Source organism: Physella acuta, unplaced genomic scaffold, assembly GCF_028476545.2.
Source record: "Physella acuta isolate Inbredline_101_S28 unplaced genomic scaffold, ASM2847654v3 ptg001017l, whole genome shotgun sequence".
Classification (NCBI taxonomy): Eukaryota; Metazoa; Mollusca; class Gastropoda; family Physidae; genus Physella; species Physella acuta.
The window spans coordinates 128477-156309 of NW_026732534.1; the positions used below are offsets into that span (position 1 = coordinate 128477).

The window sequence follows — 27833 nt, forward strand, 5'->3', positions numbered from 1 at the left end:
AACAATCATAAGCGTGACGTCTATAATCTTATGAAGAAAAACAATTATACATTTTAATGCAATAAAATTAGAACAGTTACATACGTTAAATTTTAGTTTCAAGTCCCGACACGTTATACACTCTGGCTGTGAATTGTGATTTTAACATAATTCATTTATAACAATATTTATATACACTATCCGCGTGAGTCACATCACGAACAATACTATTGAAAATATTTATAAAAACAGTCTTAAGAGTCTATGAGTGGGAAATCAGGCATTTTTGTTTCTTGCGGATGTTTCCTCGTTTATAGAATAGAGGTCCCACAAAATATATTGAAGTGGTATGATAGTCCGAGCGAGTAATCGAACTTCAACATGAAATGATTAAAGCTATACTGCACGCTTAAGCTATGGGATTATTGTATTTTATTACCGGGTCTTAAGTGAGAGTTACAGTTTCTTACACACGACTTAGTTTGTATTAAACAATACTTATGATGTCTTATAATAATCTACTGTATCATTCCTTCGCATTACGGCGGTCTCAGATAAAAGACTATTGTAAGAGGATTACATCAATACGTTGCAAATCGTGTAATTTTAGACGAGTGATCTTGTTTTGCTTTAAAAAACTGAGTTAGTTTAATGTAAATAAAGCAGATGCTGTATTTATTAGATGCTATTTGTTATGGCGAGGGTTTGTCCGCACTACCACCCAGACGTCCCTGGGCGTGTTGTATGAAGGCCTTGAGTGTACGTTAGTCACCCTCAGTAATAGTGAAGTAGAATATACATCGGCAACCACCCAGCTGTCAGTGTATCATGGGGTACTCTTGGTTTTGTTTAATCATCGAACATCGTGTGCCACCTTGTCCCTATTTAAGGGTGCCCATTAAACCGAAAGTAGGCGCCACTGGGAAGCACATGGTGCTGATGGTGCATTGACAAAGTGAGCCAATCATTGAGAAAACTGTGTTTGTAGAGCAAACTGGACAAAAATAGAAAATCGTTTCACTTTTCTGCCCATGATAAATGGCCTAAAACAAATAATGTTCGTCTACGAAGCACCACTGCATGGGTCTAGTATCTCTGTTAGCATAACACTCCCTTCACTGAGGAATAATCCTAAGGATGCCCATTCCACATATTTCACCACCCCTCCTCACCAAAGGTTATGTAGTTGCTCCACTGTAGTTCACGCAGTAAATTAGTGAAGTAGTGCTACGGTACAAACGCATTATCGAAATTCGATTGAAACTGAATATTTGCTTGTTTAAGTATTACAGCAGGCATAAGTTTGGGGATTATTCTATTTAATTCCCGGGACTTACTGGTTCTTACCGGCCACTCACTGTGAATTTACGCATCCTTATGTTCTCGAGACAAAAAAAACGTAACATGGGCTTCCGTATATAGTTATTGCTAATTCGAATTAGCATAATGTTGTAAATACTAGAACTAAAGGTTAAAAGATGATCCGATATGATCATGTTACAGTAGAACCGAACAGTGGAAAACCACAGATTATAACTGAACCAAATGCGGGATGTATTTACCAAGTGGGTTTAAATAGGAATTTCGGATATTAATATTATGTTACACTTGTGAAGGAAATAAACATAGGAGCTTTACCCGCTAATCTATAATTAAGCCCTTGTATATATATAGATATATATACTAGCTGCATATCAGTGCTCCTTCCACGGTGAATCTTTTTTAAGGGAATGAGCGGGTGGTGAGTACCAACTTCTGTATTTCCGAGTCTAAAGATGTAACACTTGGCTAATAGTTAAAACAAAGAGTTAAGCATAAAATTTTATTTTTTTAATTTTTAAATCCTCCGTTGCCATGGTGACGGCGGCCATATTGGATTTTATTGACAATATTTAAATGGAAATAACTAAAAAATGATTTGTACAAATTTCATGAAAACTTAATATAGTCTGCATGCAGAAACATGTATTTAAGACTTCTGATAGATTACATTTTCAAAAAAGAAGATAGTTTTTTTTTTACTTTTTACCTTCTCGTATATACGAAGTATAGAGAAAGTATTGTAATCGTGGACAAAAATCACTTGAAATTTTAACAATTTTCACCGTATTACACCTCAGTCCTTCATAACATCCGAAGTATAGAGGACTTATTTTAATCGGGCAAAAATTATCAATCCAGATTTATCAAAATTAAGAGGTTTGATGCGTAATCCAGTCTGAAAAACTGGGCTTTGCAATTCTGTCCGTATGTCTGTGTGTCTGTCTGTCTGTCCGTGTGTAAACACGATAACTTAAGTACCGTTACAGCCAGGTTGATGAAATTTCATATATATGTTTTTAATCAAAATCGTAGATCCGTTTCAACTTTTGAGCGATTTCCGATAACCGGAAGTGGTATTTTTTCTACTTTGAATTTTTCAAAAGCTTATAACTTGAGTACTATTTCAGATAGATAAATGAAATTTCACAAGTAAGTTAAAGATCAAATTCTCTACCTTCTGTTAAATTTTGAGTAATTTCCGTTGACCGGAAGTAGTAATTTACGCTACTTCTGATTTCTCAAAAACTAATGTAAATTTTTGAAGTACTAATAATATTGCGCACTATTATGCACTTTTTTTGTTAGGCGTTCACTTGATGTGAAATTCTTTTGTCTACGAGATTTGATTCTATTTTTTAAACTTTAAGTATTTAAAATGGATTAAAAATCATGTCTATAGCCCGAGTTCCCATCCCCTGTTGTTTTATATAAGAATATTCGAGAAAATTTAGGGGAGATCACTCCCGGTTTATTTTTCCAAACATCACTGTAAAAATTTCATTATTTCGTCCAATTTTTTTCACTTTTTCAACAATAATTTTTTTTTTTTTTTAAATTCCAAAAGTGTTCTATCGTTTTATTTTAACATATATGAAGAGTAACTGGGGCAAATTTAGTCCAGTTCAGATAATTATTAACAAAGTTATTTCAACAATTGTACTAAAAACATCAAACTGAGAAAAACGCAAAAAACTAACAAAAAGTTGCAAAAAATGAACATTTATCGCTGTATGTCATTAAAATCCGCTGTTAGTTTTCTTTTTTTTTCTGACGCTCTTTATTTTACTTAGAGCTGTAGTAAAGCTGTTGTCATGGCGTCTTTTTTGGCGTCCTTCACAGAGTCTTCGACTTTGGTTTCCTTCTTTTGACAGCAATGCCATAGCATGCCTGGGCCCAAAATTGAATTATGCTATCGCATAAACAGCATATATTTTGCATGGTCTCATGTCTAAAGCCAATTATAAGACGATGTCTTTGTTTATTGTGAATGGCCTTGTTCTGGATTCTTTTGCAGTTGTATACTTACGGTTTAGAACATTTTTATTACTGCCACACCATGCTTGAAGCAAACCCTTTACACTTTTTTCATCAATAGTAGCCACTACATCACAGTGGGCGAGGAAATGTATTGATAACATCAAGAAGCAAATCATAGTCGACAATAATTCTGCATGGCTGTTGTTTACAATTAGCACTACCAGTACTAGATGTAACAGTGCTTTCTTCTGTCTGTAAAAACTGTGTCTTACATTGCCGCAGTTTCTTAGTAAATGTGCATATTACATCTGCACCTGTGCTTGTCTGAATAGTGCTAGATTGAGTAGAGGTAGCTGCAATCAGTTGCATTCGAACGTGCCTTAGTTTTAGTAAATTAGTTAGATGTGTGTATCTATTTTTAGCGAGTATTTTGTTCTACCCATTATCGAAAGAGAAACAAATTAAATCGTCTCACTGCCTATGATAAATCACACAAACTAATCTAAACTGTTAATAGTATATTTAATTGAAATAATTATATGTTAAAATAATGTAAGTATTTCACAGAAGCATAGAGAAACAAACCTAGATCAAACTTAGCAACGCGCTGAAACTAAGGGAATGTTTACTTCCGAAGCGAAACGACCAATCGCTAACTAGCTTCCGCCGTTGAATACCAATAAAAAAATTGAGGTAAAAAATGTGCATACCGGAAAAACCCGTAAAATAAACAACTTTATGACGTAGAAAAATAATCCCATTAAAATAGGTATTTTGATTGGTCATTTAATTTTAGAACAAATAAAGAAAGGAGGCCACGGCCTTTCCATTGGCATGAAACACATTAGGTTTCCGCTAAGCCTAATAGTACTTTTCTAGGTCGAAAAATGGCTATTTTTACCAAAAAATTTTAAAAAATTACCCTGTACACACTACACTGAACTCGGTTTTTCATAATTAAATACTGTTTTTAGGGTCATAACAATGTCATTTTTAGATTCAACGATGGTTGTTCTGTATGGATCAAGTAAAAGTGGGAAATCGATGATTTAGTGGATTTATGACGAAAAGTACACACACCCATGCCCTTAAAAGTACCAACTTGGGAACAGAACAAAACTAAATCCAAACGCTTATACCCGTGCTTCGCTAAGGTGTGGATATGGATATTACCTCAGAGTTTACTGCGCTGCTCGCGGATATTGGGGCAGATATTCTTTCAGCGCATCGATTTATATTCGAAAATTTTAAAAATTCTATATTCTATATTTCAGTTTAAAAACCTAATTGCTAGTTTTCACATTATTTCACAGCATTTTCTAATGTTTAATTTGTGATAAAAATGTGGAGTTCTGTTTCAGCCGTCCCGGTTCTAGTTTATGCCTACATCAATAAATTTAAGCTCCGATGTATAGTCCAGTTAAATTAATCTCTTAGCAGCAGTCCTTTTATAAAGCTTTACCTACAGCCTAAAATAACACAACTAAGTATACGTGTCAACTGGTTATGCGCCATTGAGGCCATTGACTCTGATTTTACCTTGCTTTTCTTTTTAGCAATCATGAGCTTTACCGACTCGACCTGGTCGACCCCTCCTATATAGTCTGTTTAAGCTTTTGTTAGGCAGTCCACTACATCTCTAATCAGCATTCCACTACAGCTCTAATCAGCTGTCCACTACATCTCTAATCAGCTGTCCACTACAGCTCATATTAGCTGCCCACTAAAGATTTTGTTCCGCTGTCCACTGAATTGTTCTGTAGTATACTCCAGCTGTAATTGGCAGTCCACTATATCTCCGATCAGCTGCCCACTAAAGATTTTGTTGTGCTGTCCACTCAATCTATGACCCATTGTCCACCAGCGCTCTGATCTGAAGCTTATTTTAAATGAAAATGTATACATCCTTTGTGAAGACCGAATAGGACTTTACGTGAAAATGCTATTTTACTTTTTTATTGTATCTATTACACAGGATGCTTATGAAACAGATTGTCGTTATGTTCCTTATCAAAGTTCCATTTGCAGCTAAAGCGTTAAACGATGCTAAAACAGACAAGGTAAATCAGCGTCCTACTTTCGTCGGAATGATCAGCGATCATATATTCAATGCCGTTAATCCTTCCCGTAAGTAATTAATTAATCTATAGACGTATCGAGGAAGTCATTAATATGTGTGCTTAACACACACACACACACACACACACATATATATATATATATATATATATATATATATATATATATATATATATATATATATATATATATATATATATATATGTGTGTGTCTGTGTGTGTGTGTGTGTGTGTGTGTGTGTGTGTGTGTGTGTGTGTGTATTGAAAAATACATCTGTGTGTTTCACTACTATTAAGCCATATCAGTTGCCAACCTTAGCTTCAATTCAGAGAGACATACCAGAGCGTGTCAAGTACCATACTGTTTCGGTATTTTTTTTTATTAATTAACAAATACACATTTAGAAACTCCGAATGGCCTAGTATTGCTCAAGTTTTTTTTATAAAAAATTTAAATAAAATTCTAGTTCCTTTAGTTTTTAACGCTTTAGCTCCATGTATTCACGCTAACAAAAACTATTTTGAAGCCCATGTAGAAAAGTCCTTTCATTGTTAAAGTGCTCATACAAAATGTGTGCTTGTTACAAACATTGTACCCTGGAGCACTAACTTGAAATACTCACTGTAATAGTCATGAAAAAATATGTTCTTACTAGTGCTTTATGTCTAAGCCCCAGCGTAGTTGTGTAACAGCAATATTTCAACCATTATACCTACTGATCATAATATGTATTTTAATTTGATTGATTTCTTGTGGTCACATAATTTCATCCGTAGTAAACCCATATACATTTTTTCTGAGACGTATAACACATTTATTTTTCATGTTCCTTATAATTAGATAAATGACATTCCAATATGTTATTCCAATACTTCATTACAGGAGTTCATTTATTCGCCTTTTACATCAACGTGAATTTAGTGAAGAGAAGACCGGATGTGCTTCCCGTAAACACAATCGTCGTCATGGACATTGATGGCTACAGGTTGCTAGTTACTCTGAGTTTAAAATCCAATCCGTGAATAATATTTAGAAATTAATACTTAGGTTGCTTTTTTTAGTAATTTTTATATGCTTTTATGTGACGACGTGGTTTAGCGGTAGAGAGCTAGACTGCTATCTCGAGAGTCTCAAGTTCGAATCCGTGTTAAAATCAGTGGAGTTAACCGACTGAAACAAAGGCAGCTGGGCATTGTACTGACCACTCTATCTCTTCATATGTGAAGGTCTATGAAGCAGATTAACTCTTCTTCTCTGCATCTTGGGCACGAACGGGGAAGGATGATGACACGTACGTTAGTTATAATATTCAGTGGTGTAGCTACCGTAAAGCTAGCACAAGTAAAGCATAGGGCCCATGGCATTTAGGGGCCCTTTTCCCTCTTAAAAAATTAGATCTTTTTACGTTGAAATTTTAATATTCCGTGTTAAAATCAGTGGAGTTAACCCAGGGAAACAAAGGCAGCTGGGCATTGTACTGACCACTATATCTCTTAATATGTGAAGGTCTATAAAGCAGATTAACTATTCTTCTCTGCATCTTGGGCACGAACGGGGAAGGATGATGACACGTACATTAGTTATAATATTCAGTGGCGTAGCTACCGTAAAGCTAGCATAAGTAATGTATAGGGCCCATGTCATTTAGGGGCCCTTTTCCCTCTTAAAAAATTAAAACTTTTTACGTTGAAATTTTATTATTTTTTTTATATAAATAATTTTAAAAATGAAATGAGAATTCAGTTACTTTTCTATCGTAGAAATAGTTAAAAGTTCCCCAGTCCTTTGGCACTTTACAAGTAGTGGGATTCAGTGTGGGGGGGGGGGGGGGTCTAACAGGACCCATCCTTAATAGTATCACTATATCTTTACGTTAATGACATTTCATTTGTTGATCTAATTAATCTTAAATCAATATAGCGCTATTAACACTATACGTTTTTGGTTTTCATACAATCGCCAAGAAACTTTAGGAAATCGTTGAGAATACGTCAACGGAAGTGTTTTTTCCCCAGATATTTTTCCTGAAAGAAACTCTGACTTTTGGGGAGGTTTCTGCCATTAAAGTTTTATTTTATTTCTGAGGGCGCCCCCCCCCCCCGACAGTAAGGCGGTGCGGTTTGCCACCCAGAGTTTCGCAGCCGCTTTCTTTGCTCCTGGGTTCTGTTGATTGGGTGTCTGGCGCATGGGGTCAGCGTTTCTACTCGATTCAGCGGTCAAATTGCACGGGCGCAGTAGCCGGCACCCCGGCGGTCGCCTATATTCGTTTTAATGAGCGCCATACACTAGGGATATGTCGGGATACAAAAATCGATTACTAAATCGAATAAGGGTGTCCTCTAGCGCATCAGCAGTAGTAACGGTTGGGCTCCCGAGTTACACTGCGGCTAGCTGAGTGCACGAGATCTTTTGATTGGACGTCAAACTGCAACAGTGGAGGGTTTCGACGTCCTCGGCGTACAGACGACACCAATTGCACAAGTACTCTACAAAGGACAGAGGTTGCATCTGGCTACATACAGTAGTGTATCCAGTCACTCCCACGACGCCTCTGACACCTAGGCGGTCGCCGAAAGCTATTCAACCTCACAATAACGGAAAATGATTAACGTACACTCAATGTTTTCATACAGCACGCCCAGGGGCGTCTGAGCGGTAGTGTGGACCAAATCCGCATCCAGCAACAAAGATCCGAATAAAAATAGTAGTGGCGTTGTTTACATTTTAAATAAACCTATCTCAGTTTTAGAAAACAAGGTCACACAACTAAAAATACACAGTTGGAAACGCGTTGATGAAACCCTCACAAACCCCCCCGTGGCGTGCTGCGTCCCCGCTCGCTCAACTGTTTTCAGACGGGTACGCTAGTTAGTATAAATATTTTTTAACATTCTATGGTGATCGGGTAGGAGATTTTGATGTTTATGATGGTTCTCGATCATTATTTGTTCATTATAATAATGTTATTTGTTATGAATTTATTTTAGGTATGCTCAACTTATAATTATTTTACAAAATTAAAAGCATGAAAAAAGTACAGATCTAAATAAATCATGAGCAATTTAAAAAAAATATGTGTTTGGTGAGTAGTGTCACAAGGTTAGGTGTTATCCTAGGTGGTAACTAAAGGTGTCACACCATCGTCCCCAACAAATTTGCATTTTCGGAGGTATATTTACCCTCTATCACAAATGTTATATTATTTTATCTAGATACAACTTAATTATGACAGTAAAATTTACAATGTCTTGTCATGGTGTAACGCCTAATTGCTGTCATCCTTTGCGGATCACACCTCTACCCCAGCCTTATGATGCTACTGTGTTTACTTAAAAAACAAATTAACTGTAATCCATTAATATTTTTTACAAAACTACATACTAATATAGTATAAATACACAATCCGGACATATACACTTTCAAACGAACAGAATATTTATATTATTTTTGAAATTCTCCATTGATTTCTTCCTTTAACTTCAATGTAGCTTAAAGGCTGACGAAGGGGGCCCACTGATAATTTTTGCAAACGGGCCCGAAAATCCTAGCTACGCCACTGATAATATTGTATTTCTTAAAAATCAACAAGATAAAACTGATTTTAAATGTGTGTTGTTTCTTTATAAAACAAGAATGCCATTCCCCGGCGCTATATCAACATGGCGCTACTACTGCAACTCTTCCGGTTCTCTCGATTTGAGCGTGTTCAGAAAAAGCGGGTAAATATTTTATAACTTATGTGTCCCTCCAAATAGTTAAATAGTTGGAGTATCCTGTTCTGGTAGCATAGAAAAATATAAGGTCTCTTGTTCATTAATGTTTTTTAATTAATTAAACAGAGTTAAGATCAGATAGGTTTACAATACTCAGCCAACCATCCAACGTCGAAAAATCGGCTTAAAATCTTCAATACTTTTTCTCTGAAACTGATCAGTTAATTATATGCTTGGCTTTATAGGAAGCTAATTCAGCATTTTCTTAAAACATCCACCATCACATACTAGGAACAAATGGAACAGTCACCATCATAATAAATGGTAGTTAAAAAGTGGAAGTATTTACAACTAGAACCTCATCATCAATACTTTTAGTATGATACAAAAGATAACTTAATAAGCAAAAATTATCTTACAATATTTTCCTCGTCTCGTTTTCGAAACTTTACCATCATTATTCGAGAATAACTTACTTTTAAATTTACGTAACGATTATTGGTATTTTTTAAAAATTTCTCAGAAGTAAATACAATCTGGTAGGCCACAACACAGTAACGTGTTCCGCAGACGCAAATCAGACTGCAGAAATACCATTCGAGCGTCAAATCCTAGTCAAAAAGAACGACGTGGTCGGCGCGTTCAGCACAGACGCCAACACGTTGAGTGTAACCAGGTGCACCAGTGGACAGGGCGAGGTCATGATACTGCCTGTAGCCAAGGACGTAGCTGGTGTTGACAGTCTGGCCACGGCTAACTTCTCGTCGACCGCATGTTACGTTATGTCTCTTGGTTTTACATTACTCTCTGATGGAGAGGCTTGGTAGTTACGAGTCGTGTACGGTCAAAGTCCTTCATGATACCGTTAGAAAGAACGGATAAATTAGAAATAAAAATTGTTTAAATTTAATTTTGTGGTTGATAAAGTGTTTCAAATTATCAAGTAAAATATTTTTTTTGTGTCATTTTAATTTCAAATCAAAATAAAACGTAGAAAAAAATAATATTTTTTTGAGTTGTTAATAGAAAATTTGTGTATCGAAAGCTTATCAATGTTTGTTGTGCTGGAGAAACCTAATCCATGATGTCTGGTCTTCAATTGTTGAAACCTAATCCACATTGTCTCGTTGTCTCCAATAAGCGAAAGCCCTTGTTGTGTCCAATGTGTGAATGCTTGCCATGGTTGTCTAAAATAATGACAGAGCGCCCTTGTTGTGTAATATGGTAAAAGCTGGACAAGAGAGATAAAAGGCTACTAAATTTACTACTGTAAGAACATTATCGACAAATACCTGTACACATACGACAAAACATCTGTATCCTTTGTCTGAGTATATAAATCAGTAACTTTTGATTACTTATTAGTTTTTCTTCAATGTACTTAGATATTGTGCTCACTACCATCCGACCACGCTGTCCCAGGTTAATGTAATATTACCTAGCACAAGTTTGTCCGCGACATGTGTTTCAATCAATAATAAACGGCGGGACAGACGTATATTGCGCTGTCTTTTTACTTAGCCTCACAAAAGGGACTGAACTCGCTTTTATTTAAAGTGATTAGACTATAGTCTTTGATATTGTCATAATACATAAGATAATGTGTAGTTTACTATCAACACGATCATCCTTTATGTAGTGATCAGTTTTCAGAAAGAAACACATCAAATATGCATCCCACGCCTGTTTATAAATCCAACACCCTTAGCGTCACAACGACCCAACACAACCTACTAAACACCTCCCCAACGCAGTCTCCTGCATACCAAAACACACCTAAGAAATTTATTCTACTGAAAAAAACTTGCAAAAGTTGCAATATTTATATTCACAACTATATCGAAAATTTAAAATAATGTATTATTAATAATTTTCCTATTAATTTTACGTTCCTTTTACATAAAACAGCGTAAGAAAAAAACTAATCTCTTCTAAAGAAATTTCATCATTCTTATGTTGAGGATATGAATATTAAACTTAAAAAAAAAACATAGTGAAATTATCGACCAATTAGAGTATTAACCAATTAAAAACACGAGCCGACCCGCGGCGTATCATACGCCGCTATTTAGTTGTTTTATTTTCTACTTTTCAGTAATTCATAATTTGTGAATTCGACAGTACCAACGCTGCCACTGAAAATATTTGCTTTAAAACATTATCAGTTGCCTGTTAAGGACCAGGGGTCGGCGTGGTCGAGTCGGTAAAGCTCATGGTTGCTAAACCGAAAAAGTCTCGAGGTCGAACCCTCGTGCAGATGAGGCTCGTTAGCTGGGGACAGCCACTCTTCTAGGAGAGACAACTCCAAAAACTAAAACAACTGCTGCAGAGGCGTATCCAGGTTTTAGGTGTAGGGGGAGCGAAAATAGCAAAAAAAAGGCGCCGAATTTGTAATATCTTCTATATAAGTGTATATATATATATATATATATATATATATATATATATATATATATATATATATATATATATATATATATGTTACGGTCAAAGCCCGAAGTGCGGCCAAACCCCGGATTGGCCGGCCAATGCGCGGATTGGCCGGCTCTCTTGGCCAAAGCCCGAAGAACTTAGAACTAAGATCATATTTCGTACATTGGCCGGCCAATGCGCGCATTGGCCGGGATGTCTTGGCCAATGCGGTGATCCCCGAAGCGTGATTGCAGTTTTCATGAGCGTCGAGGGCGGTTTCTACAAATTATGAACGGAACATGGTGTTCTAAAACAACTGTATGCTAGAAGTGAGTTTTCAATTCTTCACGAAAAATGCTCTTATTTTCGTCAGTTGGCACTGAGGAAAAATCACTACGAACCATCGCATCTTCACAATCATTGACTGGAGGCCAAGGCTACACTCGCTGCAATTGCACAACCAAGTGCACAACAAATCGCTGCAAGTATAAAAATAACAAGCTGCTATGTAATTCTAAATGCCATAAAAGTTCAACTTGTTGTACCAAATGATAATACTGATTGATTGAAACTATAGTACAATAAAAAAAATTGAATGGTTCTGTCATTAACTTTAATTAATAATCAATAAAGACTTAATGTCATGATCCTTACGGCATTGAAAAACCCAAAATCTGCTCATGATTTTCTAATTCGGACTTTGGCCAGGTCGTACTTAGCCAGATGATCTTCTAATTAAGACTTTGGCCGGTCCACCATGGCCAGTCCGCGGACTGGCCGGCCAAAGGCCGAAATCAAGAGCTATTTCAGACTTTGGCCGGTCCACCATGACCAGTCTGCGGATTGGTCAGCCAAAGGCCGAAATCAAGCAAAGTTTCGGACTTTGACCGACCTATGAAAGGCGATATTGGCCAATGCGCGGATTGGCCGGCCAATCCGCGCATTGGCCGACTTCGGGCTTTGACCGTAACATATATATATATATATATATATATATATATATATATATATATATATATATATATATATATATATATATATATATATATATGCTGTATGTTATTGCTTCGCTATGATGTAAAATAAATTTAAAGTAGCACTCTGAAGCAACAAAAATAAACACACAATGTAGGCCGACAAAACAAAAACAAGTAATTAAAAAAAAGTCTAGTGACAATTTTAGCGCAATTTCCTTGTGTTATCTAAAAATAGCTCAGTCGTAGCGTAAATCAAGAGCAGGGTTAGTAAAACCATTGGTTAGTTATTAAAACGTTTTTTATTAAAAAATGTTTCAGTATTTTACATGTTTTATTTACAATAGAGTAACATGACTAAAAACCATTGCGCGCCTAGCTACTGAACGTGACGTCGCAGCCATTGAACGTGATGGCGCAGCTATTGAACGTGATGACGCGTGTGTTGTGGTTGCATACAATGCCTACTAATTGGGTCCAAATTTTAATTAATTCAAAAAATAATTTGTGACCGAACGAAAGGATATTTTTGAAAACTTTCTTCGGCAATATTGTTCTAAATTTTAGCAGGAATCGATTGGTACATGTTTCAAGTCGCTAAGTGGTCTGGTTACCGAGATATGGGCCAAAAACTGAATTTTTTCGAGGTTTTTTGGCTTTTTCGGAAAATCCATGAAAGAAACCCGTAATTTTTATGGCCTATGTTCATCCTCGTAACTTGCTTAACATAATTGCTTTTGTAACTAGTCATCGATATTGCTTCGTTGAGGAGGAGATACGACTTAAAGCCCGGACACACATTCATACATCCATACATTCATACATTCATTCATCCATTCCCAGAAATGACGAGTTAATAAACGCAATTCTCCAGAATGGAAATTGCGCTAACAAAAATGTATCACTCTAAACTATATATATATATATATATATATATATATATATATATATATATATATATATATATATATATATATATATATATATAATATAAGCGGGCTGTGTCTGTCCTTCCTTCCGTCCGTCATCGCTATAGATTTTGGGACTATAAAAGTAAACTACGCACCATGCTGCGCTTTTCAGTGCACCGCAGAGTCTTATTATAAGTAATAGAATAGGGTTTGTTTATATAACGACATAGAGCTATTTTATAATTGCCACTGTTTTTACTTTTTTGCATAACGTAAAGAGAATATTAAATACACGCACACTGCTAAAACATATTAAAAGTATTAATGTCAAATATCATTTTCGTTTATATTCCCAGAAAAAGTCGATACATTTCAATAACATAATAACAGTACGGTAGAAAAATCAAATTAATTTAACTCTTTTTTCTAATTTTGACAAAGGAGGTAATTTAAAAATACATTAAACTCACGCTAATAAAAAATGTGAATGCAAATATAAGTTCGTCATAGAAGGAATTAGTATTGCAATAATATAATTAGCAAAATGTGAATGCAAATTATTCGGATGTGTAAGAGGAAATTATTGTTAGAAAATTATAATTAGCATGGATTGATAAAAGGCAATCTTTTATTTATTTTATTCACTAAATGTAGGCTCTACTGTTTATTACTTATAATTTTTAATTTTTAATCAACTATTCAGCACTATTATAGACGCGTCATCACGTTCATTAGGTGCGCAATGGTTTTAGTTATGAAACTCTATTGTAAATTTTTAAAATTTAAAGTACTGGGAAAAAATGCGTGAATGGATAAAGTGAAATATTGTAGGTAAAACACGGATATTTTAAATACTGCCTATTATTTATACTGTTTACTAATTATTATTCTATCTTTCGGTTTGCGGACAAGCTAGGGGTTTTATAGGAGAGGCGTAGCGAGGGGGGGGGCATATGTCCCCGGGTGCCAACCTAAGGGGGCGCCAAAGTGGGTTGGAAAAAATTTGCGAGGGGGGGGGGGTGGTGGAAATCGAAAGTTTTAGGGCGGGGGGGGGGGGGACAGGGGTGCAAATCGAAAGTTTGAGGGGGGTGCAAATCACCGGAAAGGGCGCGATTTGGCGCTACGGGCTAGACTGTGAGCAATATGCCTTTATGATTGCATTTAAATTGTGTTAATGTTATGAGTGTTGTGTTTGTTTTTTCGTTTGTGTTTTTTTTGCGTTCGTTTGTGTTGTGTTTAGTTTTATCCTGTTCCCAAGTTGGTACATTTAAAAAAGTTTTACCGTGGCGGAGCACGGGATGCAGCTAGTATATATATATATATATATATATATATATATATATATATATATATATATATATATATATATATATATATATATATATATATATATATATATATATATATATATATATATATATATATATATATATATATATATATACTATAACCAAAAACAATGAACGCAGCATAATCGGTTTCGTAATCCTTGTAAAATAAACCGGGAGTGATCTCCCCTAAACTTTCTCGAATATTCTAATATAACACTACGGGGGATGGCAACTCGGGATATAGACTTCTAGACATGATTTTTAATCCATTTTAAATACTCAAATTTTTTTTAACTAGAATATAATCTCGTAGAAAAAAGAAATGCACACCAAGTGAACGCCAAATAAAGATGTGCATAATAGTGCGGAATATTATTAGTACTTTATAAATTCACATGGGTTTTTTGAGAAATCGGAAAAAGCGAAAATTACTACTTCCTGTCAACAGAAATTACAGAAATTACTCAAAATTTGATAGAAGGCAGAGAATTAGATCTTTACGTATATGTGAAATTTTAATTGTCTGTCTGAAATAGTACTCAAGTTATAGGCTTTTGAAAAATTCAAAGTAGAAAACGTTCCTCTTCCGTTTATCAGAAATCGCTCAAAAATGTATACGGATCTTCGATTTCGAAATAATACTTATATATAAAATTTCATCAACCTAGCTGTAACGGTACTCTAGTTATCGTGTTTAGACACACACAGACAGACAAATACACACACAGAGATATACAAACAAGATTGCAAAACGATGTTTTACCGACTCAGGGGAGGTGTAAAAAGTCAGATTTGCAAAAATCTCGAATTTTTTTTTGCACGATTACAAGACTTTCTCTATACTTCATCTTTACGAGAGAGTAAAAAATGCAAACAGAATCAACAATCATAAGCGTGACGTCTATAATCTTATGAAGAAAAACAATTATACATTATAATGCAATAAAACTAGAACTGTTACATACGTTAAATTTTAGTTTCAAGTCTCGACACGTTATACACTCTGGCTGTGAATTGTGATTTTAACATTATTCATTTATAACAATAATTATATACTCTATCCGCGTAAGTCACATCGCGAACAATAATATTGAAAATATTTATAAAAAGAGTCTTAAGAGTCTTTGAGAGGGAAATCAGGCATTTTTCTTTCTTGTGGATGTTTTCTCGTTTATAGAATAGTGGTCCCACAAAATATATTGAAGTGGTATGATGGTACGAGCGAGTAATCGAACTTCAACATGAAATGATTAAAGCTATACTGCACGCTTAAGCTATGGGATTATTGTATTATATTACCGGGTCTTAAGTGAGAGTTACAGTTTCTTACACACGACTTAGTTTGTATTAAACAATACTTATCAAGTCTTCTAACAATACTTTATCTTTCCTGCGCATTACGGCGGTCTCAGGAGAAAGGCTGATGTACTATTTTAAGAGGATTACATCAATACTTTACCAATCGTGTAATTTTAGACGATATATCTTGTTTTGTTTTAAAAACTGAGTTATTTTAATGTAAACAAAACAGGCGCTGTATGTACTAGATAATATTTGTCATGGCGAGGGTTGTCCGGGTTTGTCCGCACTACCACCCAGACGTCCCTGGGCGTGTTGTATGAAGGCCTTGAGTGTGGGTTAGTCACCCTCAGTAATATTGAAGTAGAATATACATCGGCAACAGCCCAGGTGTCAGTGTACCGTGGGGTACTCTTGGTTTTATTTAATCATCGAACATCGTGTGACACCTTGTCCCTATTTAAGGGTGCTCATTAAACAGAAAGTAGGCGCCACTTGGAAGCACATGGTGTTGATGGTGCAGTGACAAAGTGAGCCAATCATTGAGAAAACTGTGTTTGTAGAGCAAACTGGACAAAAATAGAAAATCGTTTCACTTTTCTGCCCATGATAAATGGCCTAAAACAAATAATGTTCGTCAACGAAGCACCACTGCATGAGTTTAGTATCTCTGTTAGCATAACACACCCTCCCCTGGGGAAAAATCCTAAAGATACCCATTCTACATATTCCACCACCCGTCCTCACCAAAGGTTATGTAGTTGCTCCACTGTAGTTCACGCAGTAAATTAGTGAAGTAATGTTACGGTACAAACGCATTATCGAAATTCGATTGAAACTGAATATTTGCTTGTTTAAGTATTACAGCAGGCATAAGCTTGGGGATTATTCTATTTGATTCCCGGGACTTACTGGTTCTTACCGGGCTCTCACTTTGAATTAACGCAACCTTATGTTTACGAGACAAAAAAACGTAACATAGGCTTCCGTATATAGTATTGCAAATTCGAATTAGTATAATGTTGTAAATACTAGAACTAAAGGTTAAAAGATTATCCGATATGATCATGTTACAGTAGAACCAAACAGTGGAAAACCAAAGATTATAACTGAACCAAATGCGGGCTGTATTTACCAAGTGGGTTTAAATAGGAATTTTGGATATTAATTTTATGTTACACTTGTGGAGGTAATAAACATAGGAGCCTCACCCCGCTAATCTATAATTAAGCCCCAGAATATATATATATACTAGCGGCATACCCGTGCTCCGCCACGGTGGATCTTTTTTAAATGTACCAACTTGGGAACAGAACAAAACTAAATACAAACGCGTATACCCTTGCTTCGCTAAGGTGTGGATATGGATATTACCTCAGAGTTTACTGCGCTGCGAGTGGATGGGGGTCCACGCATTGGGGCGGATATTCTTTCAGCGCATCGATTTATATTCGAAAATTTTAAAAATTCTATATTCTATATTTCAGTTTGAAAACCTTATTGCTAGTTTTCACAGCATTTTCTAATGTTTAATTTGTGATAAAAATGTGGAGTTCTGTTTCAGCAGTCCCTGTTCTAGTTTATGCCTAAATCCACTAAATTTAAACTCCGATCTATAGTCCAGTTAAATTAATCTCTAAGCAGCAGTCCTTTTATAAAGCTTTACCTACAACCAAAATAAAGAGATCGTTATTTCGCGATGAGCTTCTTTTTTCTTGCTCCGCGTTCTAAATTTTTGTGTTGGAAGGGATCCCCTTCAACACAACTAAGTATACGTGTCAACTGGTTATGCGCCATTGAGGCCATTGACTCCGATTTTAGCCTGCCTTTCTTTTTAGCAATCATGAGCTTTTCCGACTCGACCTGGCCGACCCCTCCTCTACTGTCTACTTAAGCTTTTGTTAGGCAGTCCCCTATATCTCTAATCAGCTGTTCACTACAACTCTAATCAGCTGTCCACTACAGCTCTAATCAGCTGTCCACTACACCTCTATTCAGCTGTCCACTACACCTCTAATCAGCTGTCCACTACAGCTCTAATCAGCTGTCCACTACAACTCTAATCAGCTGTCCACTACATCTCTAATCAGCTGTCCACTACAGCTCTAATCAGCTGTCCACTACAGCTCATATCAGCTGTCCACTACAGCTCATATCAGCTGCCCACTAAAGATTTTGTTCCTTTGTCCACTGAATTGTTCTGTAGTATACTCCAGCTATAATAGGCAGTCCACTATATCTCCGATCAGCTGACCACTAAAGATTTTGTTGTGCTGTCCACTCAATCTATGATCCATAGTCCACCAGCGCTCTGATCTGAAGCTTATTTAAAATGAAAATATTTATACATCCTTTGTGAAGACCGAGATGGCCATCACGTTACAATGCTATTTTAGTTTTTTATTGTATCTATTCCACAGGATGCTTCTGAAACAGATTGTCGTTTTTTTCCTTGTCATCACTCTAGCTTCATCTAAACCGTTGAACGATGCTAAAACAGACAAGGTAAATCAGCTGCCTAATTTCAACAGAATAATCAGCAGGAATATTTCCGATGACGAAACTTCGGCCCGTAAGTTAATTAATTAATCTATAATGTTGAGTAAGTTAAAAATTTGTGCTTAATATATATATATATATATATATATATATATATATATATATATATATATATATATATATATATATATATATATATATATATATATATATATATATATATATTGTAACGGACACCTATCTACCAGCCAGATAGATGGTGAACGCCCCCGGATTCTTTCTTGGGGTTATATGCAAATGACTTAAAGCCTAAATGAATGAACACTAACTCAACAACACACTAGGGCTCGATTTCGATGTCTAGGGAAAACTAGTGATACTATTGAAGTTAACAACTCATTCAATCTGCATACAACCTTTAATAAGCGAACACAGTTGTGGCAGAACACTAGGTTAAACAAGATAAAATATTTAATTTAGAAAATAACAAAACCCAACTTACAAAGCGTAAGAAAAAATACTATCACAGATTCTAACACTGTATAAAAATAGCCACAGGTCACATAACACTGCTATAGCATCAAGAAATCACTTGGCGACAAGTAATATAATATTAGAACACTTTAACAACTCAGGAATGCATAGCACACTCAGGACTTAAGCTCTCTCACGTTCAAATAGTCAGAATCTACTGCCGGACAAAATGGACGGCCTGGTCATAATGGACCGCTTGATCAAGGTGGACTGCCTCGTGTCGCCTGTGGGCGATCTAGTTAAAGACTTAGGCAACAGGGGAGGTTACCCTCAACTCATGTGGCCATTGGTTGGTGTGGTCATCTGGTCTGAATCAATCAATCAGATCTTGATGGAAAATTTCTACGTCTTAGACACTCTTAGTAAGACAGTGGAAAAAACCCGGTTGTTGCACCATCAATCCATATATGGTATTAACACAATGACAAAATAAAACATTATTAGACCTAAGTAGGTCACATCCACTCCCTTTTTGGAAGTGACAGATAGGTTCCACAAAAACATACATAAGGAACCAATCTGGAAATGAAATAAAAAAAAATGCTTTACAAATGTAGCCAATCAAAATCTTAATACCAGATGAAAATATCCCTGGAAACAAAAGGGAAGTAACTCAAACTTTTACAATTTGTGAAAGGGGAGTAACCCTTTCAAAAAAATAATTATACATCAAAATCCCTCAGAATAGGGGTATTACAATATTTCCATGTGGATATTAAAAGTGGTAAACCCGCCAGGGTAAAACCTTTATTTCAATGACTAGCTACAATATCAACTGAGTCATATGAGACACATTATTATAAAAGATTACATATAATCAAAAACCACCTTTAATTAAGGTTCACCTGAAAATAAACAAAATATGCAACATGATTGTCATTTTGAAAAAAATTCAAAACTCATACCACTCACATTCATGTGAGCGTCACCCAAACAAAACACTTGTGTATGGTCCTAAATGAACCACAAAACATGTCACATGATCAGTGTGTGTAATAAGATTTTACATCCTTGACAAACAATCAGCCACAACATTATCAATACCCTTAATGTGGGAAATTTCCAGATTAAAATTTTGGAAATATAAACACCATCTCAATATTCTTTGATTCTTCTGTCCTAACTTAGAGGTAAATTTCAGGGGATCATGGTCAGAAAACACTCTGACTGGATTGGTTGAAGAAGTGACATAGACTTCAAAATGTTTTAAGGACAAAACCAAAGCTAAAGCTTCTTTTTCAATAGTAGAGTAATTCTTTTGGTTCTCATTTAACTTCCTGGAAAAAAAAAGCAATGGGATGGTCAATCCCCATGTTGTCTTCTTGAAATAAGACTGAGCCAATGGCTAAGTGGCTAGCATCAATGGCAAGTTTAAAGGGCTTGCTGAAATCTGGTGCAGCCATAACAGGAGCATTAGATAAAAATGACTTAATGGTCAAAAAAGCTTCATGACATTTATTTGACCATTCAAACTCAACACCCTTTTTCAATAATGCAGTAAGAGGTTCAGCAACAGCTGAAAAGTTTTGACAGAACCGCCTATAGTAACCAGCCATCCCAAGGAACTTTTTGATTTCTTTACAATTTTTGGGAGGAGGCAACTTTACAATAGCATCTACTTTAGCTTCAATGGGCCTAACTTGGTTCGTTCCCACTTGATAACCCAAATAGGTAATTGAACCTTTACAGAAATCACTTTTATGCAGGTTTACAGTAAAATTAACTTCAGACAATTTTCTAAAAAGGTTAGTCAACTGAACAATATGTTCTTCAAAAGTATTAGAAAATACAACTATATCATCTATGTAGGCCTCACATTGGTCTATGTCAGCAATGACAGAGTTAATGACCCGCTGGAAAGTTTGACCAGCATTTCGCATACCAAAGGGCATACGTTTGTATCTATAAAAACCATTAGGGGTTACAAAAGCAGATATTTCTTTTGCACGGTCAGATAAGGGGATTTGCCAGTATCCTGAAAGTAAATCAATTTTGGAAATTATCTTAGCGTGAAAAACTTTATCAATAACGTCTTCTATTCGAGGTAATGGATAGGAATCAGCTTTGGTGAGCGCATTTACCTTCCTAAAGTCGGTCACAAACCTGAAAGATCCACCGTCTTTCGGGACTAGAAGACATGGGGAACTCCAGTTGCTGAAACTGGGTTCAATGATATCATTCTTGAGCATATAATCAATTTCATCTTTTATCAAAACAGCTTTTTCCGGGTTAACTCTATAGGGGTGTTGTTTAATGGGTTTTGCATCACCTACGTCTACATCATGAGGTGGTACCTTCGCTTCTTTGGGGACATCCCCAAAAATAGAGGGAAATGTCTCAAATAACTGAGACAATTTATGGCTTTCCTCTGTGGACAAATGCATAAGGTGGTCATTTAGATGATCTAAAAAGGAAGAATTTACCAATTTTGGGGGTTTCAATTTATCATGTATCACATCATCAGAAACATTTGAACATACAGGTAAAGTAATTTTAGCTGTGGAATGAAAATTGTTACAATTATCATAATACTTTTTCAGTGAGTTAACATGATACACTGTCTGTTTCTTTCTTCATTCGGGCGTATTGACAACATAGTTCAAATCACTTAATTTTGAATGCACAGTAAAGGGTCCACAATATCTTAAGGATAACGCATTGTTCAGATTAGGCACTAGCACAAGAACCTTCTCGCCTGGATTGAATGTTCGTTTACGAGAACTCTTATCATACAGTCCTTTCATTCTCACTTGGGCCTTTCTTAAGTTCTTGTGAGCCATCTCGCACACGGCTTTCAGTCGAACGTGAAAATCGTCAAAGTTTTCCACTGGATGATCACTGGTGCCTGTCCACCGTTCGTGGATCAGCTTCAGGGGACCACGGACAGAATGTACAAACACAAGTTGAAAAGGAGAGTAACCTAAAGCTTCTTGGACACAGTCCCTCGCGGCGAAAATAATCCAAGGAACAGTCTCATCCCATTGGGTGTTACTTTTAGCGAATGTTCTTAGCATGGTTTTTAGGGTCTGGTGGAACCTCTCAAGTACGCCTTGAGACTGAGGGTGGTAGGCTGAACTGGTGATGTGGGTAACGCCTAGCTTGGCTAGCGCTTCCTGAAAATGGTGACTGGTGAAGTTGCTGCCTTGATCTGTTTGAACGATTCTAGGTAATCCAAAGGTAGTGAAGAACCGGGTCATGGCTCTGACTACAGTCTTTGCCTTAATGTTCCGTAAGGGGAACGCCTCGGGAAAACGGGTACTTGAACACATAAAGGTAAGTAGGTACTCGTTGCCCGCCTTGGTTTTAGGCAAGGGACCTACACAGTCCATGACGATTTTAGAAAAGGGTTATTCTAATACAGGAATCGGACTCAAAGGGGCCTTAGGAATTTTCTGGTTTGGCTTTCCGGCCAACTGACAGTTCGTGCAACTTTTGCAGTAACGCGACACATCATTTCTCATTTTGGGCCAAAAGAACAGTTCTTTGATCTTCGCCACTGTTTTAGTGACTCCTGGGTGCGCTGACATTGGATGGTCATGTGCCAGTTTCAGTATTTCATGCCGATAAGGTGGAGGGACCCACAGCTGGTTTTTACCCAACCATGGTTCGGCTGGTGAGGCATCCACTGGTACAGAGCGACGAAAGAAGAGGCCGTTCTCGGAGAAATACTCCCCATCGTCAGATGAGAGAGATTTTTCGACCATTGCTTTGAGTTCCGCGTCGACTTGTTGAGCTTTAATGATGTCTTCCTGAGATATCCTCAGGGGTAAGCCCAGGCTTGGGTTCTCTGGAAGCATAGACTCCAGTTTGGGAGTCGAATTTCTTGACGATGATGGTAGGTGTGGTTCAGACGTTGTGTCAGCCAATTGTTTGGTCTGGCTTCTTGTCACCACACATGCAGGATACAGTTCATTATCATTATCTGGAACTGTTGACAAAGGGTTCTGAACCGTACAGGGGTATACTTTGCTTCCCGCAAGGTCATTCCCTAGAAGTAGGTGTACTCCTGGGACAGGAATACTATCTATCACACCTAAAATGACTTCGCCTTCGACGAGATGATGTTTCAGGGCAAACTTGTGTAGAGGGACTACAGTAGATTTTGTCCCCACTCCCTGGATAATGGAAACATTTCCGTTGTTCGTCTCCGGTGTAATGTCCATTGAACTTTTCAAAAGAAGTGACTGTGACGCTCCTGTGTCTCTTAGGACGGTGATATTCTGCTGAGACAACGGATCACCTGGTTTGCTAATGATAGCTTCTGTAATGAAAGATGAAAAGTCAACCTTTCTCGATCCCTCGAGATCGGTAGACTCGGAAGAAATTGGATGGTGGCGAGAACAATCAAAATGTGATTGCACATAATGTGTGGAGACTTGACTGCCTTCTTGCGGACACTTAGGGTTAGCGTCCCTTAGAATTCTAGAGTTCATATTTGAACCGGCGGCTTGAGGGGATAGAGCATAGTGCGCAGAAGTACGCACCGCCTCTCTGTTAAATTGAAGACGTTTGTAGCAGTCCTTGACATGGTGACCAGGTCTTTTGCAGAACTGGCATACTGCTCGACGATTGAGAGTTGATCTTGGTTTCTCTCTGGACTGTAATGCCTTCAAGTGTTGGCCAACAGGAGGATTGCTGCCAAAAAGGGGAAGCACGGGGTTGAGGCGGTTTCCTGACACTGGTGGTTTCTTATGCACCAACATATATGTGTCAGCCGACTCAGCAGCCTTCTGGATGTCAATTATCTTGTTATCCAGTATGTGTAGTCGTATGTCTTCAGGCAGGGACTTTAGGAATTCTTCCCTTAGGATAAGTGACCTGAGTTTCTCAAACTCAGAAACTTCCTCAGAGTGTTGCCACCTTGAGAAAATTTTCTCTTTTTCAAAGAGAAATTCCACATATGATTGAGTGGGTAACTTGCGGAGTGCTCGGAATTTTATCCGATAGGCCTCGGGCGTCAGTTCGTAGGCCTTCAAAATGGCAGTCTTGACCAAACTATAGTTATTTTGAACGTCGTGAGAGAGTGCCTGGTATGTTTTTGCAGCTTTCCCTGTAAGGACCGTGCTCAATAAAGCAGTAATGGAAGTTTCGGGCCATTTACATGTCTTCGCTAAACTCTCAAATGAGTTAAAGAAAACGACCAAATCTGTTTCATCAAATTTAGGAACTAATTTCCCAAATTTGGCAATTACTTGCCCCACCGACAACTTTTTTGGATCTACCAGAGAAGTAACGTCTCCACTAACTTGACCAAATTCTAATTCCAACCTCCTCTTATCTAAAGCAATTTTAGCCTCTAACTCCTGTTTCTCTAAAGCAACTTTCTCCTTCTCTAAAGCAATTTTAGCTTCTAATTCTACCTTCTCTAGAGGTTTCTCCTCACGGAGTAACACCCCAGCCAACAAACTTTCATCAAATACCCCTTCATTAATAAAATGAACAACAATTTTATCTCTCAACACCTCTGATTTCTGCGTAACAGAATAATCCAATTTCAATTCCTTAACAACACTAATCAAAACTTTTCTACTCAACTTCTCTACCTCCTCAACGGTGGGATTAGCCAAGAAAGACTCCATAACACTAACTTCAAAATCACAACAAGCCTAGATTCTCTAAATTAACACGGCCCAACGCTGTGTTATGAGCTTGACCTCCTATCGTGACACGTCTGGCTTTTGACCTAGATACCTCTAGCCTTGCGCGCGTTGTAATAACACGGCGCCACTGGATAGAAAAACAACTAAATCAAACTAAACTTAGTGTTTAACTGATACAACCAACAACTAGAACGACAGATTAAATGCCGGCGAGACCCCACTTTGTAACGGACACCTATCTACCAGCCAGATAGATGGTGAACGCCCCCGGATTCTTTCTTGGGGTTATATGCAAATGACTTAAAGCCTAAATGAATGAACACTAACTCAACAACACACTAGGGCTCGATTTCGATGTCTAGGGAAAACTAGTGATACTATTGAAGTTAACAACTCATTCAATATGCATACAACCTTTAATAAGCGAACACAGTTGTGGCAGAACACTAGGTTAAACAAGATAAAATATTTAATTTAGAAAATAACAAAACCCAACTTACAAAGCGTAAGAAAAAATACTATCACAGATTCTAACACTGTATAAAAATAGCCACAGGTCACATAACACTGCTATAGCATCAAGAAATCACTTGGCGACAAGTAATATAATATTAGAACACTTTAACAACTCAGGAATGCATAGCACACTCAGGACTTAAGCTCTCTCACGTTCAAATAGTCAGAATCTACTGCCGGACAAAATGGACGGCCTGGTCATAATGGACCGCTTGATCAAGGTGGACTGCCTCGTGTCGCCTGTGGGCGATCTAGTTAAAGACTTAGGCAACAGGGGAGGTTACCCTCAACTCATGTGGCCATTGGTTGGTGTGGTCATCTGGTCTGAATCAATCAATCAGATCTTGATGGAAAATTTCTACGTCTTAGACACTCTTAGTAAGACAGTGGAAAAAACCCGGTTGTTGCACCATCAATCCATATATGGTATTAACACAATGACAAAATAAAACATTATTAGACCTAAGTAGGTCACAATATATACATGTGTATGTTTCAGCTACTATTAAGCCATATCAGTTGGAGACCTATGGCGAGAATGCCAACCTTAGCATCAAGTCAGAGAGACATACCAGAGGGTCGTGTCAAATACCATACTGTCTAGGTACATGTTTTTTTTATTAATTAACAAATACACTTTTAGTAACTCCGAATAGTCTAGTATTTTTAATAAAAAAGTTAAATAAAAGTCTAGTTCCTTTAGTTCTTAACGCTTTTGCTCCATGTATTCACGCTAACAAAATCTATTCTAAAGCCCCACGTAGAAAAATCCATTTATTGTCATAGTGATCATAAAAAAATTCGTCGTTGTTACTAACATTGTACCCTGAAGCACTAGCTTGAAATACTCACTGTCATAATCATGACAAAATATGTTACTGCTAGTGCTTTATGTCTAGTCCCCAGCGTAGTTATGTTGCAGTAATATTTCAACCATTATTTCTACTGATCATAATACGTATTTTAAATTGAGTGATTTCTTTTAACCACATAATTCCATCCGTAGTAAACTCATATACATATTTCTGAGAAGTATAAACATTTTTTTTTATTTTCCTATTCGTTGGATGAATGACATTCCAATATGTTATTCCAATACTTCATTACAGGAGTTCCTTTATTCGACTATAACATCAACGTGAATTTAGTGAAGAGAAGACCGGATGTGCTTCCAGTAAACACAGTCGTCGTCATGGACAATGATGGCTACAGGTTGCTTGCGAATCTGCGTTTAACATCTCAAACGTGCATGCTATTTAGAAATTAATGTTTAAGTTGTTGTTTTTTTAAAATCATCTTTACGTACTATGTTGGACGGTGAGGCATAGCAGTAGAAAGCTAGACTGCTAACTCGAGAGTTTCGAGTTCGATTGTGGGTTCAAATCAGTGGAACGTCCCTGAGTACACCCAGGTCTGATTGGTACCTACCTCACGTTAGGGAATGTAAAGGCGGCTGGGAATAGTGTTGGCAACTCTATCGGTTCATATTCCGAGGTTTATGAAGCAGATTAACTCTACTTCATCTGCCTCATGTGTCTTGAGCACGAAAGGGAAACGATGATGATGATACTTTAGTTATAATATTGTGTGTATCTTAAAAATCAACAAGATAAAACTGATCTTTAAATGTGTGTTTTTTCTTTATTTAAAACAAGAATGCCATTTCCCGGCTTGATATCAATATGGCGCTACTACTGCAATACTTCCGGTTCTCTCCATTTGAGCGTTTTCAGGAAAATCGGGTAAATATTTGAGAACTAATGTGTCACTCCAAATAGTTAGAGTACCCTATTCTGGTGGCATAGAGAAATTGAATGTTTTTTAATAAATTAAACAGAGTTAAGATCAGATAAGTTTACCATACTCAGCCAACCACCCAACGTCGAAAAAATCGTCTTGAAATCCTCATACTTTTTCTCCGAAACCATGATCAGTTCATTATCATGCTTGATTTTATAGGAAGCTAATTCAGTATGTTCTTAAAACACCCACCATCACATACTAGGAAAAAATGGAAAAGTCACATTCTTAGTAAAGTGTAGTTAAAGAGTAGAAGCTAAAACCTCATCATCGATGCGGTTAGTATGTTACAGAAGATTACTTAATAAGCAAAAACTGTCTTACAATATTTTTCTCGTCTCGTTTTCGAAACTTTATTATTAATATTAGACAATAACTTACTTTTAAATTTACGTAAATATTATTGTTATTTTTTTAATTTCTCAGAACTAAATACAATCTGGTAGGCCTCAACACAGTAACGTGTGCAGCGGACTCAAAACAGACTGCGGAAATACCATTCAAGCGTCAGATCCTAGTCAAACAGAACGACGTGGTCGGCGCGTTCAGCACAGACGCCAACACGCTGAGTGTAACCAGCTGCAACAGTGGACAGGGCGAGGTCATGATACTGCCTGTAGCCAAGGACGTAGCTGGTGTTAACAGTCTGGCCAGGGCTAACTTCTCGTCGACCGCATGCTACGTACTGTCTCTTGGTTTTACGTTAGTCTCTGATCGCGAGTCTTGGTAGTTGTGAGTCGTGTACGGTCAAAGTCCTTCATGATACCGTTAGAAAGAACGGATAAATTAGAAATAAAAATTGTTTAAATTTAATTTTGTGGTTGATAAATTGTTTCAAATTGCCGAGGTAAACATTGTTTTGGTGTCATTTTGATTTCAAATGAA

General features: G+C 36.9%; 2 protein-coding genes across 3 annotated transcripts; both read left to right on the top strand.

Moving 5' to 3' along the window:
• The first annotated feature begins 1675 nt into the window (after positions 1 to 1675).
• Positions 1676 to 10046, top strand: LOC131954642 (uncharacterized). 2 transcript variants are annotated; one of them, XM_059318421.1, is made up of 5 exons: positions 1676 to 1720; positions 5255 to 5406; positions 6242 to 6344; positions 8992 to 9078; positions 9596 to 10046. In XM_059318421.1, exons 1-5 carry the CDS (start codon positions 1710 to 1712, stop codon positions 9897 to 9899), a joined length of 657 nt encoding a protein of 218 aa, XP_059174404.1. In that variant the 5' UTR covers positions 1676 to 1709; the 3' UTR covers positions 9900 to 10046. The 2 variants fall into 2 exon arrangements, with proteins under 2 accessions (XP_059174404.1, XP_059174405.1); XM_059318422.1 differs by having other exon boundaries at positions 1697 to 1720; positions 5308 to 5406.
• Positions 4383 to 27833, top strand: LOC131954641 (uncharacterized). Its single transcript, XM_059318419.1, has 6 exons — positions 4383 to 4433; positions 18420 to 18571; positions 25648 to 25752; positions 26258 to 26360; positions 26804 to 26890; positions 27375 to 27833. Exons 2-6 carry the CDS (start codon positions 18421 to 18423, stop codon positions 27676 to 27678), a joined length of 750 nt encoding a protein of 249 aa, XP_059174402.1. The 5' UTR covers positions 4383 to 4433; position 18420; the 3' UTR covers positions 27679 to 27833.

What these genes read in the sequence shown, in the direction of transcription:
- LOC131954641 (XM_059318419.1), top strand. Translation starts at nt 18,421, where the DNA reads ATGCTTCTGAAACAGATTGTCGTTTTTTTCCTTGTCATCACTCTAGCT. An exon ending in TCAAATACCATACTGTCTAG is followed by an intron (nt 25,753 to 26,257) that starts GTACATGTTTTT and finishes ACTTCATTACAG; the next exon opens with GAGTTCCTTTATTCGACTAT. An exon ending in AGCGTTTTCAGGAAAATCGG is followed by an intron (nt 26,891 to 27,374) that starts GTAAATATTTGA and finishes TTAATTTCTCAG; the next exon opens with AACTAAATACAATCTGGTAG.
- LOC131954642 (XM_059318421.1), top strand. An exon ending in ATGGACATTGATGGCTACAG is followed by an intron (nt 6,345 to 8,991) that starts GTTGCTAGTTAC and finishes TTATAAAACAAG; the next exon opens with AATGCCATTCCCCGGCGCTA. An exon ending in AGCGTGTTCAGAAAAAGCGG is followed by an intron (nt 9,079 to 9,595) that starts GTAAATATTTTA and finishes AAAATTTCTCAG; the next exon opens with AAGTAAATACAATCTGGTAG.